The 18024-nt window shown below is 32.3% G+C and overlaps 1 protein-coding gene and 1 long non-coding RNA gene across 6 annotated transcripts; one reads left to right on the forward strand and one right to left on the reverse strand.

Annotated features, from left to right (window-relative positions):
• Nucleotides 1–446: 446 nt before the first annotated feature.
• Nucleotides 447–5619, forward strand: LOC111447935 (anthranilate synthase beta subunit 2, chloroplastic-like). Of its 5 annotated transcripts, none has more exons than XM_023087332.1 (10): nucleotides 713–855; nucleotides 1005–1103; nucleotides 1619–1755; nucleotides 1846–2003; nucleotides 3751–3821; nucleotides 3943–3980; nucleotides 4077–4187; nucleotides 4375–4474; nucleotides 4581–4716; nucleotides 5330–5619. In XM_023087332.1, exons 2-10 carry the CDS (start codon nucleotides 1060–1062, stop codon nucleotides 5438–5440), a joined length of 906 nt encoding a protein of 301 aa, XP_022943100.1. In that variant the 5' UTR covers nucleotides 713–855; nucleotides 1005–1059; the 3' UTR covers nucleotides 5441–5619. The 5 variants fall into 5 exon arrangements, with proteins under 5 accessions (XP_022943103.1, XP_022943101.1, XP_022943100.1 ...); XM_023087337.1 differs by having other exon boundaries at nucleotides 714–855; nucleotides 1005–1065; XM_023087335.1 differs by lacking the exons at nucleotides 713–855; nucleotides 1005–1103 and adding an exon at nucleotides 447–532.
• A 7199-nt stretch (nucleotides 5620–12818) lies between these two features.
• On the reverse strand, nucleotides 12819–15768 carry LOC111446992. Its single transcript, XR_002711182.1, has 2 exons — nucleotides 15727–15768; nucleotides 12819–14909 (listed from the first exon to the last, which is right to left on the reverse strand). It is a non-coding gene; the product is annotated as an uncharacterized LOC111446992 (long non-coding RNA).
• Between the last annotated feature and the right edge of the window lie 2256 nt (nucleotides 15769–18024).

Genomic DNA, 18024 nt, shown 5'->3' on the forward strand with positions numbered 1-18024 from the left:
TGAATGTAGTTTTTAAGCCTTAGAGGGCAACTTCAAGCCTCTGCCCCGACCCCGATTTGAGAAAATATTTTAGAGAACGGGCAGAAGGATTTTAAAAAAGTTTGATCAAAGGCAACACAATGGCCTAGTAGCATATAACCTACAGGCATACAAAATTGATGTATGTGTTGTATGAGTGTAAACGCGATGGGACTTTCCTTCCGTGTTTCTTTTACTTTTGCATGGATTTTAAACGCGTTTAAATTTTGTCTCACTAAATTTAAATTTAAATTTAACTAAAAATTCAAATATAGTCTCAGAAAAATTAAAAAAAATAAAAATAAAAATCTTCTTGTGTGCATAAATGATTATCAAAGAATTACAGTAAATTGATATAAATTAGGTGTTGTGGCATTAACGATGAAATAATTTAAAATAGGAAAGTATAATTATAAATTGAAATAAAGGTAGGTTCCTTATTATCCAAAAAAAGGCAAGTATCATCCTTCTCCTTCATTCGCCACAGCTTTGTATCGGGAACAAATCAAAACAGGTACTTTTATTTCTCCCTTTCTCTTATTATTATTATTATTATTATTATTATTATTATTATTATTATTATTTGTTAATTATCATGAGTGTAATTTTAATTTCTTAACTTCATGGATTTTTTTTTTTCGGAAATAATTTATTTTTGTTTTTTCAATAAGTAGAGAGGTAAAACCCTAAAAAGGAAAAAGAAAAAGAAAAAGAAAATCATTTCATCTTTCTTTTCTACACCCCTGCTACCAAGTGTTGAGCCGCCGAACACTGAATGATCTCAGATTTTATTACCCATCATTGTCCATAGATCTTCGATTTGCGAGCGCTTTCTTTGTGAGTAATTTTTCATTTCTTTTTTTCCCTGTTTCTTATATGTTTGTGTGGCTTGCTTGATCAACATGGTTTAATTGAATGCCATTTTAAATGGATTATCTGAGTAATGCATGTTGAGTGATGCTTTTTTTTTTTTGGTGATGATTAAGCTTTTGACGTCGGGCATGGTGTTCATGTTTGGAGCAGATCCGTGTGGTTATTGGGATGAATGTATGGTCCACATTACAGCCGTGCATTCTTATGACTTGGTTATTTTCGTTCCTTCCTGAATCTGATGTTTTGTTGGAATGTGGATATTTTCATATAAATTATGAATTTGATGGGCATGAAGAGAAGAAACGAAGATATAATTTGGAATGAGTGTGGTTACTAATTTCTTGGCTTGCAAATGGAGCTACAGACACCAAAATGATATTTCTTGTACATTGGGTGTTGTTCAAGGAATTCCTTATAGGGGGGTTGTAGCCATTTCTGTTAATTTATAATGATTTTGAAAATTTTAACTATTGGAAGTGTGGATTCTTGAAGTTGGAAGATGAGTTCCTATGAGAGTTTTAATCCCAATGAGAAAAAAAGAAAAGAAATGTTCCGTTTGTGTATTGACTTCCCTTATTTTGGATCCAATTTTTGGCTGAGCATTTTAAAAACATGGTTTCAAACCTGAATGTAATGATTTTTAGGGGTATACGTATTCCAAACTTGCACCAAATCCATTAAGGATAACCATATTGAATAATTTTCCTGTTGTTGTCTGCCTATGCAGTTCTGTTGAAGCCATCATTTTCTTGCGCAACATGGTAGCTATTACTCCATCTTCTGCTTCTTTTTGTCTGCCCAAACGTTCGCTGTTCTCTAAAACGTCAAAAACCACTCGTATAACTGGCCCATCTGCGCGATCACGTATTATTTATTTATTTGTTTTATTGCTCTCCGATGTATTAGTCTTTGACTGTAGTGGATATGATTTTATTGCTGCTTCTTTTCTTGCAGATAGTCTCTTCGTGGCCAAGAATCCAAAAGCATTTGTCGTGAATGCCTCAATTTCAGTCACTGAATCAAATTCAAGGACTTCAAGTTTGAACAAGAAGACCCTGAATCCAATCATTGTCATTGACAATTATGATAGCTTCACCTACAATCTTTGTCAGGTAGAGTTTTACGGAATTTATTTTTGAGAGTACTAAATGTGGCTAACTCTTATTCTTATTTGGCTTTTGCCAGTTTAGAATGTATATTTCCCCTGGCCTTTTTTTAATTTATTTTTTATTTTTTATTTGTTTGTTGTGTGTGCAATACTCAATTACTGGTCGTGTACAAGGAATATGTTGAACCTGTGTTGATCTCTAAACTGAGTTCCTAAATCCTTCCTAACAATGAATACATTGGATAAAACATCAATCCATTAACCTGTTTTTTCTACTTTTTTGGTGTAAAAATTTGGTTCCTAACTACAACTTCAATTCTTTATTATCAAATTGGAGAAATCTTTTATAATCCCTTTGGATGAGACTTATCTTTTGTACCATTTCATTTAATCAATGAATTTTTTTTTATCCCAAAAAAGCAGCAGCAACAACAAATATGTTGGAGAAAAACAAACCGGTTAACCTGTTTCTGGAATAATTTTTTTAATTATGTTCTAAAATGGCTAATTTTGAATGAGTATTTTTCTATAACAATAATCTTATTATTATTTTTTAAACACTACGTAACATGTGGGGTGGTGAATTCAAACATATAATATCTCAAAGGAAACAGTGATGCTTTAACCATGGGGTGGGTAGGTTCTAACCTATAACCTCTTGGAGGAAGTAGTAATGTCTGAACCATTGATAACCTACAGCCTCTTATTAAATATCATAATGTGGAATATTAATTCTTTCTTAGTATTTAAGGAATTGGTGAAAATTCTGTACCATATTTTTAATGCTCAACTAGAGAAAGTATGTGCACTTGAATTCACAAGATTTTGCGCTAAGTATCAAATCAATTGATGACGGGTCACTATGTTCCATTCTGCTGTATTTCATAAACTTCATATGATGAAGTGGTAAGACTATGAAAGTTGGTTTGCTAAGTCTTTAACTTTATCCATTGGGCACTTCTTAAATCTTTATTACTATGTTATTTGCATCCAGATTATTTAGTTCATTCATCAGAGAAAATGATACTATGTACTAGTTCTGTTTGATTTGCTAATATTAGTCCAGTGTTTTTGTGAGCATGCCTAGGTGCATTATTGGATAATATTCTTACCTTAAAAGTCTTTGTCTTCCATTGCAGAAGTTCAAGCTTAGGTTGAATTTCCAAGTCTCTTATTTTAGCACTATTAGTAAAAAAAACTGAAAGGTAGAATCAGTGGCGACAAAGGAATTCCTCACCAACCTTACACTTGACAACCTTTTCTGTGGCCTACCTTGGAATTCTGTTGGGTGCAACCCAAAGGCAATCTCCTTTTGTAATTCGGTTCTAAAACATTTTAGTAGAGGATAAATAGATAGAAGCACACAACTACATCTTTATAGTATAACTATAGGAAGTAAAAATATTAGACAGTTTACATCAAGATATAGCTTGGTAAACAACATTGTCCAAAAGTTTTGTGTAAGTACGTGTCTTTTCTGCAAATATTCTCTGATTTCTTTCTTTCCACAGATTCCAAAAGAAAGTCATGATGAAGTTTTTCCATAATAGGGCTTTTGCATTCTTGAAAGGGTGGTACGTTAAGGCCATATCCAAAAATTCCTTTATCTCCCTAGGAGATGTGAGATTTGCAGTATGTGGGAGAGCAAAAAATTATATACGTGGAAGTAAATTATATATCAAAATGAGTAACTCTTTAGGGAACAAAAAACTATAGTTTAATATATTGTATACTTTGACCATAATTTGCAGTATATGGGAGAGCTGGGATGTTTTTTTGAGGTCTATCGAAACGATGATTTGACTGTGGATGAGTTACGAAGGTATCACTGTCCTATTCATGCTTTTTACATCATTCAGTTAGCAGACTTTTTCAAAGACATCGATTGTAATGATTTGTATTATATGAATTATAATGTTGTGAACTTTATGCTATTCTTATAGGAAGAATCCACGAGGAATTCTAATATCCCCTGGGCCAGGTTAGGATTTCCTCGAGTAATCTGTTGATGCTTATTGAAATTTGTCAATAATATAGTCTGAGACTGTCATTGCTTCTATGATATCCTCTTCTGCAGGGGCACCTCAGGATTCTGGGATCTCGTTGCAAACTGTTTTTGAACTTGGACCTACTGTTCCTCTATTTGGTGTCTGCATGGGTTTGCAGTGCATTGGAGAGGCTTTTGGAGGTTAAATCCTAATTTGAGAATTTTTACCATCCGACTTCGTGGTTACCTTTACTTCTTAACTAATTTTAGCTATCCCTAATGTTTTTTCATGACCCATTCTGTTTAATTTTGAGTTGTAAAATAAGAGATGACATTATTTTCTGTTTCATGCAATGTTCCTAACATTGTGGACCTTGTGACATCTCAGGGAAAATTGTGCGTTCCCCGTATGGTGTTGTGCATGGAAAAAGTTCTCCTGTTTACTATGATGAGAAGGGCGAGGAAGGGCTTTTATCTGGGTTATCAAAGTATGTTCTTAACATTGGTTTTATATTTTGCACATTGGAATGTGTCGCATTTTGTTATCCAAGTATGTACTGCCTACTGATGGTGTTTTCGTTGCAAATATATTAGTCCTTTCACTGCTGGTCGATATCATAGCCTGGTCATTGACAAGGAAACTTTTCCCGATGATGAACTGGAAATTACAGCATGGACTGAAGATGGATTGATAATGGCCGTTCGCCACAAGAAATACAAACATTTACAGGTAAAATTTGTTTCCCTCCGTTCATCAACAACTAAAGCTGCTATTCGTAGAGGTTTCAAGCTACTTTTTAAGAGTAAAAAGTATTGTTTAGCTCCAAACAAGAAGTAAAGAAATTAGCAAGAAAGCATAAGATTGGAACAAATTTAAACAGCATGAGATTTCTGAACATTTTCCTTCGATTTTTTTTGTTAGTCATTCCTTTTCCTCTAATTTAAGATTTTAAAGATCAAGAAATTATAAGTGGTCAAAAAACACATTTCTATTTTCCTTTTCTAGAACACAGACAAATAATTGCCAAACGTTTTTGGTTTTCTTTGTTTAAGAATTAGAAAAATAAAAGAAAATGATCTTACTAGAATAGAAGGATGTATCTGTTCTACAACTGTGTCCATACATTCTAGAAAACAAGAACAGAAATGGTCAACAAAAAGAAAAAAAAATAAGGGTCGTTAACGTTCTTGTATTTCGATGGCAAAATACTCGTAAATAGAATCTATATTTTAGTTGTTGAGCAAGAGTTGCATTGGTGAACAAGAAATGACCTTGTATATGATGATATTTGGTGGATCTCTATGGATACTAAAGAAATATGGTTGTTTGAATCATGTTACAGGGAGTTCAGTTCCACCCAGAAAGTATTATAACAAACGAGGGAATGTCCATCGTTCGCAACTTCGTAAAATTGATAGAGAGGAGGGAGATGGAGGTCAAGCTTCATTCGTGAGGTTCAATTTCTCAGCCTGAGACTTTCTTCATCTTTTAACCTGTTAAACATTTCTACTATAGCCATTGGATTGTTGTGTCGCTTCAACTTATAAGTGGCTGATGTGAACTTAAGTTCAAGTGACCAAGTTGTTTAGTCAACTCTACTATAAATTCAAATAAACTTGTTCTCTTAAATCATAAGTTTGCTGAATTACAAGTTTGAAATAGCTGAAAAGAAATGAAATAAAGCCCACAAGAGTGGCAGGACACCACACAACTTTTGATACTAAGGCCCGATCTATGAGCTTGAAGTTCATTGGATCATATGATTGGGTCATTGCCCAAAACAGATAGAAAATGGTGAGTTTTAAGCATTTAAAACTAAAACCTAAAGCATATTATTATGACAAAAACCAAACAGGGGGGAAGGGGAGATTGATTATATGAATGCGACCCACATTGAATATTAATAAAAGATGTGTTTGGAGGGTTGGTATGGGCATTTCAAGAGCTTTGATCTAACTTTGCTTATAATTTTTATAGCCAAAATGGTAAGAGATTATTAATACAATCAAGACATGGGTAGTTGAGGCCTTCTTTAACACCCACATGTTCATGCATTTTCATATATTCAAACTTTTGCATTAATGCCTTTTAATTCTGTGTATTCTAAATGTATGTTCATTCACCTATTCAATCATTTAAATTTGACAAGACTATTTCATTTTTCAATTTAAAATAATTAATAATAATAATTGTGATTATGTTGTTTAGTTTGGATTGATTTATGGAAAGACCGTTCGAGTATAGTTTAGTTGAAATTATATAAACTAAAAAATGCTTGAATGATAAGAGAATGGAATTTGAACTTGAACTTGTGTAGTTTCGACTATGATGGAAAGTAGATAGCTCTCTTGAGGGTTATTTTTCTAGTCGGACCCCTCTTCTTCATTTAGTTTTTATTACTAGTACGATCGAATTTGTTTTACTCATTTATGTTTCGGTGATCACTTGATAAGTTTTGACATTTCCCTAGAGCAGTCACTATTGGCCTGTTTTGAATTGTTTTAAACTGTTCCCACAAATCAACACACGTTCTTTTAGCATGTTTTGTTCTTACTCACATATGTTCTAGGAAAATTTTCAAAAGATCGCCCATTATAGAATCTCTCAAAGCTAAACACCACTTACACCAGTGTAGGGTCTATATGATTAAGCCACTGAAAAGCATCTAAATGATTAAGCCATTGAAAAGCAATGTACATCATATTGGTATAGACAGCAACGTCAATTCTTTCATGTACTTCTCATCCATCCTATTCTTAGAATCACTCTTATTCTCAAATGTGATCTCGGTTCATTCATGTATCATTTCTTTTACTTGAGTGTCACATTCGATTATATTTTATCTCCAATTTAAAAGAGAATGTTTTTTTTTCCAATTTCAACTATATTTATGAACTTTTAAGTTTATGACAATTTTTAAGATGAATTATTCTTAAAAGTTTTTCTGCACATAATAGTCATGACATGCACATAGAAGAGATCTCATTGTTTCTATACAAGTGAACTTGCTAGTGAAACACTTGTAAATTAGGTTGAAGGTCTCGCTCGAGTTTCACTAGGCAATATTGGAGGGTTCATGTGGCTAATAGCAAACGACCAGATACATATTGTAACAGTCCAAGCCTATCGCTAGTAGATATTGTCCGCTTTGATCCATTACATATCAACGTTAGACTCACGGTTTTAAAACGCGTCTAGTAGGGAGAGGCTTTCACACCTTTATAAAGAATGTTTCTTTCCTCTCTCCAACGTCGAATCTAACGCATCAAAAGAGAAATAGCATGAAGCTGGACAAAGAAAAAGAAACATGAGCTGCGACTTAGCCGCAACATCGGGTGCTGTGGGTGGTTAGATCCATCGAAGCAGAGAGAATTGGGTGGCTGATGCCCATATCAAAGAGAGAGACGAGCACAGGAAGATGCGAGCCGAGGTAGGAGATTTGGATGGCAGTACTTATCTCTGCCAACTGAGAAAGCCATAATGATATGTTTTGAACGCCTGCGAACCTGCAGAAATCAAAATTCGGACTATAAAAACGGACCTTCAAAGATAACATGTTACCTTTCCTTTCGTGTACGAACGATAAGGGTATTAGTGCAACTTCTAAAAGTTAATAGGTATTATAAAATGGAGCAATTAAAAGCCCCTTCTCAAATAAGTTGAGTGTGTGGGCATGGGCGTAAGAATGCATGTGTGGCCCAACCAAGGGCTGTGAATTCTCTTGGGAGAGCTTGCATTTAAGGAGGCATCAGAGATGGGACTTCGTGGGAATAATCAATCATATTAGTCCCCACTGCTCTTCAACCTCCAGCTCAACTCTACGTTTAAACACCTTGAATCGATCATGACAAGTGTTACGGTCATGTTTGTCCAAGATATATTGTCTATGGCTACATGACAGGTGTCTCAGTCTTGCTTGTCAAGGACACGTTATTCATGGTTGCATGCCTATTTCAAAACTCTTTTTACATGCTTTTATCTTAGATATATCTTTACTGTTTTATATTTGGGTCAATACAAGGGTGTATGACCGTTCACCAAAACAATATCTACACCCGTCAGTGCTAAAATGTCCCAAAATGTACCGTAGGAGATATGACTAGTTGTCACTCCTTCCTACCGTGCGTTATATGCTATTTAAGCCGTGATATTTCTTGATTTTCTTATAGTCATATAAAGTTGTTTTCTTCAATTCTTTAAATTGTTTTCAAATGTATTTCTTCATGCACGTTTTCTAAACCTTTTCTCGCAACGTATGCAGCTATTGCAAGATTGCGATTGTGACAACAGACATGTAGTAACTGTCTTTTTTTTTTTTTTTTAAAAAAGAAAAGTAAAAAAAAAAAGTAGACTCATGATATGCATGCAGTAACCGTCAAGTATGCCTATTAAAAGATAATGAATAATGTCGTTGTGTTTGTTATAATAACGAGAATTGTTACCATTTCATGAAAATAGGTTAGTTGACTACTTAGTACTAGTATATGCATGAAAAGAACATTGCTGAATAAGATTAGATGCTTCAGTTCGATATCTCAAACATGCATGCAAACCAATCAACATCGACCCAAGCCTCTGAACGCTTGCGTCCACCCAGCTGCTCGATTCACTCCCCTATTGGACTAGTTAGCGCCTCAGTTGTACAGTTTAAGCCTACCAGTCGATTCAATGCTTCCAAATAGCCAATTCACACGAAATTAAATTTAGAAAACTTGACAATATCGCCACAACCGTCTTTTTATTTTTCATTTTTATTTTTTTGTGAATTTTAACATAAAATAAAATATTTAAACTATGAAATTATTACAAATATAGTGTTTAATTATTTAATGTGTGGATAATATTACATGGTTTTGGAGCTTTTATTTTAGCATATTCTTTAAATTTGGTATATTTTTTATATTCAAAATCAATAAAAATATTTATAGGAAATATTTAAATATAGTTTAATTGCATCCTAGACACTCCCTAATATTAATAAATATTTAATTATTTCCAATTATATTAATTAAGAATCACATGAATATTTCTTGTTTGGAAGCATTTTATTATATAATAACATACTATGTACTAAACTATACATATTTCATGCAAAAAGTATAAGATTCGAAAAGTACGTAATTAATTAAAATATAATTAATCCAAATAAAATAAAATTAAAAAAATTACATTATTTAATAAGAACACATGTGACCATGTTTGCATGCAAACTTTCATATCTTCATCGATTCCTCTTCCAACCAACCAAATTTAAAACCAAATTAAACTATTAACGCTATTTTCAAAACTCAGTCCTCATATTTTATGCTATTTCATTTTAATCCACAATATGTACTTTTATAAATTTTTATTAAAATAACAATTTCAATTTACTCCTTAAATTTTAATATTATTAAAATTTGTCTCCATAATTTTAATTTAACTTAGGTAGATAAAATGTAGAATTTTTTTTTTAATATAACTCAATGAACATAAAATTAAAAATTTTAAGATATATAGAAAAATTAAGTTAAAAAATATTTTTGGTCCTTGAATTTTTGTACTAAATTGTAATAATTTAATCTCTAAATTATTGATAATTTAATGAAACCATAAATGGGCATGTTTTTTTTACACATGTTCTTAAAAATTACTAGACTAAATTCGTAATTTTACGTGATTAAATTCAAAAAGTAAAAAAAAAATAAAAGGGTAAAAAATGGTAAATGTGTTGGGGTGTGAAGAAACCATTATTACTGCTCGTCAAAGGGTAAGATAGCAAAATCAGAGATGAAAAAAAAATTGAGAAGTGGAAAGTAACATGAAAAAGGAAACACAATCACAGAACTCATTTTTCTTTTTTATTATATAAATAATTGAACAAAAAAAAAAGATTAAATTATTATTAAGTTATTTTATTTTATTTTTTAATTCCAATGTATTAAATTATTATTTCTTTTTATTTCCTCATTTATTTATTGAATTCTCCGGAGACAGTGGCTATTAATACTCCAGACCCACACCACCTCCTTCCAAACCAACTTCCACATTTTAATTTAATTATTCCTTTTTCAAAAATATTAAATTAAACCAATACTCACCCAAAAAAAAACTCATTTCTTCATTTTTTTTACATATACATACATATATATATTATACGACTACCTTCAAATCGACACAAATAACATCATTATTATAATATAATTCAATAATCACTAAAATTAGAAATGACGATGTTGAACGTGTTGATTTTAAGGAGATATAGAGAGAATGGATATTTATTAAAAAAATTAAAAAAAAAAAAGAAATTTAATATATGGATTATTACAAGAGTTGGAACTTTAAACTTTTTAAACTTTTGTTTGAAATTAAAAAAATAATAATAATAAATAAAAAAGAAATATATAAGAAGGTTCTCAAGAATCAAAGGGAGGGTCAGAAATCATGTGGGTTAGACCCATGATATAAGGAGAACACATACCAAACTTTTATGTCTCTCTTTCTCTCTCTTCTCTCTTCCCTCTTTCTCTCTCTTCTGTTCTTTGTAGTGTTCGCCATTTTCTCTTCCATTTCCCAACTCTTCTAAGTTGCTGAGAACCCATTAAGAAAAGGCCGAGCTTTTTGTTTTTCAGGGTGTTGGTGGGTGTGTGGCAATGAGAGTGGGTGTAGAGAGAGGAAGAAACGGCGGTAACGGAACCAAGCGGCAGGCGGGAGGAGCAGTCGTCGCCGCCGCAATTTTCTTCATTTGCCTTATTTTCGTGCTCTCTCGGATGACACTTTCCTCCGCCGCCGTTAGAGGTGTTAACGTCCCCACGTTAACTAAATCCGCCACCCTTCACCGGAAGACCCACGTTTTCGAAACGGAGGAGCTCTTTAAACCACCGGCCGGTTTCAAAATCCACGCTGACGTTGCGGACATTGTATACGAGGATGATAAACGGGTGGTCCATACCGGCCCAAATCCGCTTCACAATTAGGCCCATTAAGGCCCAACAACAACAACAACAACATCCCTCTACCCATCTGTTTATTCTGCTACAGATCAATTTCCTCTGTAAGAGAAGCTTTCAATTTTTTTTTCTTAATTATTTAGAAATTTTAAGAGAAATAAGATCATTAGGCTAGCCTTTTTTTTATTTAAAAAAAGGGAAATTTAATTAAGAAAAAAAAAAAAAAAAACCCACAACAAAAAAGGCTAGTGATAATGCTCTTGTTTCTTCTTATGATCTTCCCGTGTTTTTTTTCTTTCTTGTTGTCTATTGTATCTGTTTCAATCTATCGTTTTTGTAGTTATTTGTTCATCTTTTCCTCTTATACTTGGAGTGTTACGAATTTAAATATCTAAGAAACGAAATTAATGTCTAACGAGTTGATCGAATCCTCCACCCAACAAATTGTTGAACTAAGAAATAAACACACAAATCTGAGTCATTACAGTCAAATGGGTTGAAATTTAAATTTGAATTCTAAAATAATTGTGGTTTTTTCTTTTGTGTAATTGGTTAACTCCTTATTGCCACACGAGAATCATAATAAACATGTAGGCCCCAAACTTGTAGCTAAATCAACTATAATGTGGATTTTGTCGATCTAGGCAATTCAAAACTAGAGGCTAGTTGGCAACTCTCTAGTAGTACCCATAAGGTATCCTTATAGCATAAACATGAACAGAGCAACCATGTGCCTGAATCAACTATTGAGATACATATGTGACCCTGATCAAATAGTTTCCACCTGTTGAAACACAATAAGAATCCTATTAATTTAGACCATTCACTATTTGAGATTAGTTGACAAAAAATAGGGATATGTGTGTGTGAAAGTAATAAATTACACAAATATTCTTACTTAAAAGTCTCACAAACAAACCAGTTCATGTCACATGACGTATTGTAATTATTCAATTCATATCAGGCTTAAAGTAGAATAAGAGAGCAAGTATATTATGAATTTTATTTTTCAATTAAGATGGAACACTGAGGCTAGGTCAGTATGAACTTTTCTACATTTTTTTTTTAATTTTACAATGGATAGATTTTACTAAGAGACTTAAAAATGTTGAATTTTATGATGCGATAGAAAAGAAAATTGCTTAAAGTAGATATAGGGAATTTTAAAAAAAATAGTGAACAAAATAAACACTAAAAGCTGAAGAGACATTTTGGTCATTTTATTTTATTTTATTTTTTTCAATCAGGAAGTTGTTAATTGACTATCAAAGAAGAAAAAGGATAGCAAATTTTTTTTTTAACGAAATCCTTTGTCGAAGTTGTCCATAATGTCAGAGTAAATATTATTGGATTTATTAGAATGTCTTACCTTTTTTAATAGAAATTATATTAGGGCACGGAATTATGAATAACCTAGAATAGTTCCAAAAAAAGAGTTAAAATGAAATCGAGTGAGTACTGAAATACAAATGTTATATTTGCTAAAAGTATATTGGTCACTACCAAAGCTCAGGATTTAAGATACAGATTCGACACCTAATGACGCCGAGATTCCCTTAAATCTAATGACATGATCAAGTTTCTTACTCTTCATTTCTAAGAGTGAAAACTATCCCCACAGATCAACATAAGTCCTTTCAGCATATTTTACCCTTACATGCATCCTAAATAAATTTTCATTCTAGAGATCATCCAACATAGAATTACTCCAAGCAAAACACAATTAACCTTAAAGTTCCTATGATTAAGCCATCGAAAAAGATTATTAGTATAGTTACTAACTTTCATTTCCTTTAAACCTTTCTTGGATATCCTATTCCTCCTTTGTTCGTAAGGTACCTAAATTATTATTTTTTTTTTTTATAACAAGTCTATCATTAATATATGTAGGTGACTATTATATACGAGAATTAAATATAACTCATTGATACACCTACTTACATGTTAAGGGCATATTATCCAAAAGAGTTTGAAAATTTTGTAATTACTTGGAGAGAAGGGGTGTGGGTGTGGGTGTGGGTGTGGTGTCATTGTCATTATGGATTGGCAAAGCGTGTGGAGATTTCATCACCACCACCATCATCATCATCACTTCCAGCATTGAATTGAATTGAATTGAATTGGGGTTCTCTGTGTAAAAACAAGGGCAGGGACATGTCCACAGCTCCATCAAAGCCAGCTACCATTTTCTTTCTTTCAAAAAAAAAAAAAATCATCAACAATCAACAATTTCTTGCCCAACAAAACCATTATGACTCACAAAGGAACCCTCCTTCACTTCTTCATCTACCACCACTCTTTATTATTGTTCTTGTCATCCTCATCATCACCCCCACTTGTTCTCTCTACCGTCTTGGATTCTTCCAAGTCTTATGACATGTATTTAAATCAATGAGTTGGGACCTAGATCTTATACCTTTAATTCTATATCATATTCAACATTTGCATTCATGACCATAACCAAGAATACTACTCTAATTCACTATTGAAGACTAGGAGCGTTGTGGTGTCAGTGAACCAAAGAAACTTTACTCTTGTTTGGTACTCGTCAAACTCATACTCTCATGCCTAAGTCAGCTAGAGTTTGTGTTAAAAGTAGTGAGTATTAGTGTTGTGTAACATAATCTGCACGTGAAACTCCTTTTTCCTTTTATAATTAGTGTGATCCTTAAAGTTGAACTATCCTTGGCTTGATTACCTAGCTCGACTTTGAGTGGGTTACCCTACTAGGCTCGACCATAGGAGCCTTGAACTAATTGATTTGAACTAGAAACTCTCTCTTTCAATATCGATATGTAAAATATAAGGGATTTTGCTCAAATAATGTATTCTTATATCTTTATCTATCAACAATAAATTACTCCACTATTAACTCGAAATTGTACTCTTGTATTGTAGGACATGTTATGTCTTTAGATATAATCACATTAGGTATAAAGTTGATCATTAAAGAGTGGGCAAACCTAAGACTAAATAAAAAGTATGTCATCTTATACTCTAATACGTATAATGAATCCCCTCATGAACAATTATATTATGATCAATCATAATTAAGTCTTTCTTGCCGTTGAGTTGAGTTGTATAAAATTTAAATGGGTCAACTTATGTCTAAAGGCACATCACCCCTACTACGAAGATACCATTTGGAATTGAATCTAGAGGGCTTGAAAAGCAGGGCAACCTACAGAGAACCTGCAGGCTCTTCAGAGCCACCGAAACTGCTCACCCCTTTAATGCCTCAGTCCTCTCTTGATTCCAATGAGATTAAGAAAGGATAAACCCTAAAGGGGAAGATGGAAGATTAGAATTCTTACTTTCAGCGTAGGGAATGGTAACAGACTATTTATAGCCAATGGCCAGGCCATGGTTTACGAGGAGCATGACCGTGTGTGTGTGGCAACACACAACGTGACGCCTTTGTAATGAGAACGTTAATCTTGTCATTCAGATCGGGCAAACGGTGCTGGCCAAGGCAGTAATTTTGGATCTCAATTTGCACCAGAAATTAGAGGAAACTAAGCTTTGTCTGATAAAAAAGAATTAAACTTCCTCTCTCAACTCAACTAGGGAACCAAGTTCCAAAGCACCCTCATTTATTCCAATTCAGAGAAAATACCAAAGATCACCCGCTCCGGGTGTACTCTTATGAAGAACAGTAAAAGGCTATCATATCAATCCTCCAAAACTAGATAAAGATACAAACAAAGAAAATGATACCCACACTCTAATAATAACTAGAAACTGTATGACAAAAGGAAATCCAACCAACCTATAATTCCTTAGCATCTTGGATACAGAAGGGTATTTCTTAGACAATCGTAACAAACAGAAACAATCATCAATAGCCAGAAGAACTCATCAATTTATACTATGGAAACCAATTGTTAAACCAACCAAAAAGAGGATCAATATAAACCAGCGCTCGTGCACTTGCTGCAGTCCATTCAATCAATAATTGTTCCATCACCTTGATATACCAAATTAGATTTGTATCTGTGATCAGATAATAGATTTATTCATTCCTACACGAATACCAGCATACAATTTTGATTTCAACTAAAATTCATAGAATAAATCGGTTTGACTATGGTGGCAAAACAGGTGTATCTCAATCACCACAATCAGCATGCTCAACTACAGCTTCATGTTTTAAGACAATTGAATCAACGATCAAATGGAAAAGAATTAATTAAGTAAACCAATAGCCTTAAAGTGAATCATAACCATTTTCAACTGAGAAATATTCTTCAGCCGATAAACTAATAATCACAGAAATTTTTGAGAGCGCCATCTCTAACTTCATCTAGCTTTCAATGAAACATCCTACCGAATATATCAGTATACGCACACATGAATCCACTGATCAAATGGCATACTTCAAACAATCTTCTACGAGTGAATTGACGACGGAATAACAAAAAGACAAGAAACATAGCCTTATACCCTATGCTAGGAATCCCTGGTTTTGGAAGGACTAATTAGAAATCATTTCTAGCGTTTGGAATGTATAAGAAAACATATACAGAATTCGAAATCACAAATGATTTGAAATCTTGTTTTGATTGAAAAAGAAAAAAATCCATAAACAATCGGTTCAGATTTGGTTTGATTCCAAATCAAAATTGGTCTAGTTCCACTTCGTTCATTTAACATAACATATAATAAAAATATAGTAAACGGAAGTGATTAACAAAGACGATTTATGTATTTGTGGACAAAAAGGAGTGGATAATAATGACCATGCGAGAGGAGGAGAAAAGGAATTGCTTACCGGAGAGATTTAGAGAGGGAGAGAAATAGAGAAGCTTACCAGAGATTGAGGGATGACGGCCGCGCGGCGGGAAAGTTTTTGGAATCACATAAATGGGCTGGTTTGTTGGGCATAGTATATATATATATATAAAAAGAATCTGGGCCTTGAGTATTGGGCTCAGTATTTGGGCTGTGTTGGGTTAGATCATAGACCCAATTCAATTGATTAGGGAGGCAAGATTAAATAATTAATACAATCTATTCACATTATTTTCTAATAAACAAATGTTAATACGTAAAACATTAATCAAGTTAACTCAAACGGAACCCAAATAAATTAATAATCCAACTCAAATTTTACGAGTTAAAAAATATCATTCATCATTAGATGAGTAATAATTTAGACTTATTGTGTTTCATTAATATATTTGGCACGTGTTTTTTTTTTTAAATTATTTATGAATTTTATGATGAAATAGAGAAAATGGCGACAATATTTTTATATTTAAATTTGGTTTATAAATATAAAATTAAAAGAGAAAAGAAATGATAGTGATGTCATGATTGATATTGATGCTTGTGTTGTCATTAAACGGACACTTGATCCGAGATAATATCTGAGATAAAATACTTGGAATTGACTCTATTAAAGGTAATAATTAAGAAGCAATTATGAATGTTATCCCAACCCCCAATAAATTAAATTAAATTAAAGCTTCCTTTCATCATCTAACTTAATAATCTAATTTTATTATATCTGTAGCCCACCGTTTCACTCTAATAATAGCCTTATCTCAACTATGGCATTTCATTTTAACCCTCATTTTATCTCTAATTACTGTTACCATAAATTTTTAACTTTCAATAATATATAATAACACACGCAAATAACTTAAATTCAAATAAAATTCTCTACATAATCCGACATTAAAAGATGATCTCTTGAGTAAAAAATAAATTATTTAGTCGCAATTTTTTTAATTTTTTTTATCGAATTGTAATGAAGATTATCCATGAATCAGTTATCTATACATAAACGGACATTAAATATGATTTTTGAAGAATCTATTATGAGGTTGTGATGAAGATAATACAGGGACGAACACACGTAAACTTTTTATATCATCGATGTCACAAAATTTCTCATATTTTCATTTTTGGGATATTTTTCATTTATTTTGGCATATATTTATTGTAATGCACTTATCTATTTATAACAAAACTTCTTAAATATATTAGTCTTGTACCTTATAGGGCGGGGCCAGGCAAGGGCAATGACAAGGACAGTAAATATAATTACCGTTGTGTTTTAGCTAATGAAGAAAAATTTACCATCTCTTCCATTTTTTTATTTAAACGAAAATTTTTTACTCCACAAATTAAATGAATGTCTCCGAATAAAAAATGGGGTCGGACAGAATCTAAAACATTTAAAATTGAAAAGAACAAAAGGAATATGATAGTTCATAATTAAACTACTTTTTTAATCTAAAAGTTGAGAGAAAAAAATATATATATTAAAAGTTGAAAAATGCAAAAGAAAAAAAAGCAAACGCTGACTTAGAGGAAGGGAGTGAAGGTGTCCATAAATGAGGACCTTTTCATAATTTGTCCCTTCTTTTCATTAAATATTTGATTAAAATGTAAATTACGTGTGTATGAATTGTAATTTAATTTAAATAATACGCTAAATATTTTATTTTTCAACAAAATTAATTTTATCTCTTAAACTATTTAAATTTTTAGTTTGGTCGTTTGATAAAAAAACATCTATAGAGAGTAAAATTTCGAGAGGTCAACTGACATAGAATTGTTTCGAGTAAATCACATTTTATTTTGAAGTTCATATCATTGAGCTACAAAAAAAAATCGTGTACTATAGATAGTAATTTTAAAGTCTTCAATCATTTTTTCAGTCGGTCATTTTCTCCCAATTTTATATATTCGAATGTAGCCACCGATTATTTATGTATTTTTTATTTAAAAATTGAGAGTAAAATATTGAAGGCTTAAATTAACTAATGGAAAATATAATTTATCTTTTACAATAATTTATACGAAAAAAAGCAAAAAAAAAAAAGAGGCTTTTGTAATCTCTCTCCTAGTAATGAAGGAAAGTCAACGGTGTTCCTTCCCCACTAGCTTCTGCTTTTCCTCTGTCCTTTTCTGGAACATCTGTCCGACCTCACTCATTGACTAAAACTACCTCTTGCTATCCTACGCCGTCATGAGCTTTTATCCTCTGCATTTCTCCTATTCTATTTCCCTATCATAGCCTCTTCAACTTCGCATCATCCCTTCCATCCTCCATTTTTTTTTTGACAATTTGTCGTGTGAAATAATAATTTATAATTTT

This window comes from Cucurbita moschata, unplaced genomic scaffold (assembly GCF_002738365.1).
Source record: "Cucurbita moschata cultivar Rifu unplaced genomic scaffold, Cmos_1.0 Cmo_Scf00009, whole genome shotgun sequence".
Classification (NCBI taxonomy): domain Eukaryota; kingdom Viridiplantae; phylum Streptophyta; class Magnoliopsida; order Cucurbitales; family Cucurbitaceae; genus Cucurbita; species Cucurbita moschata.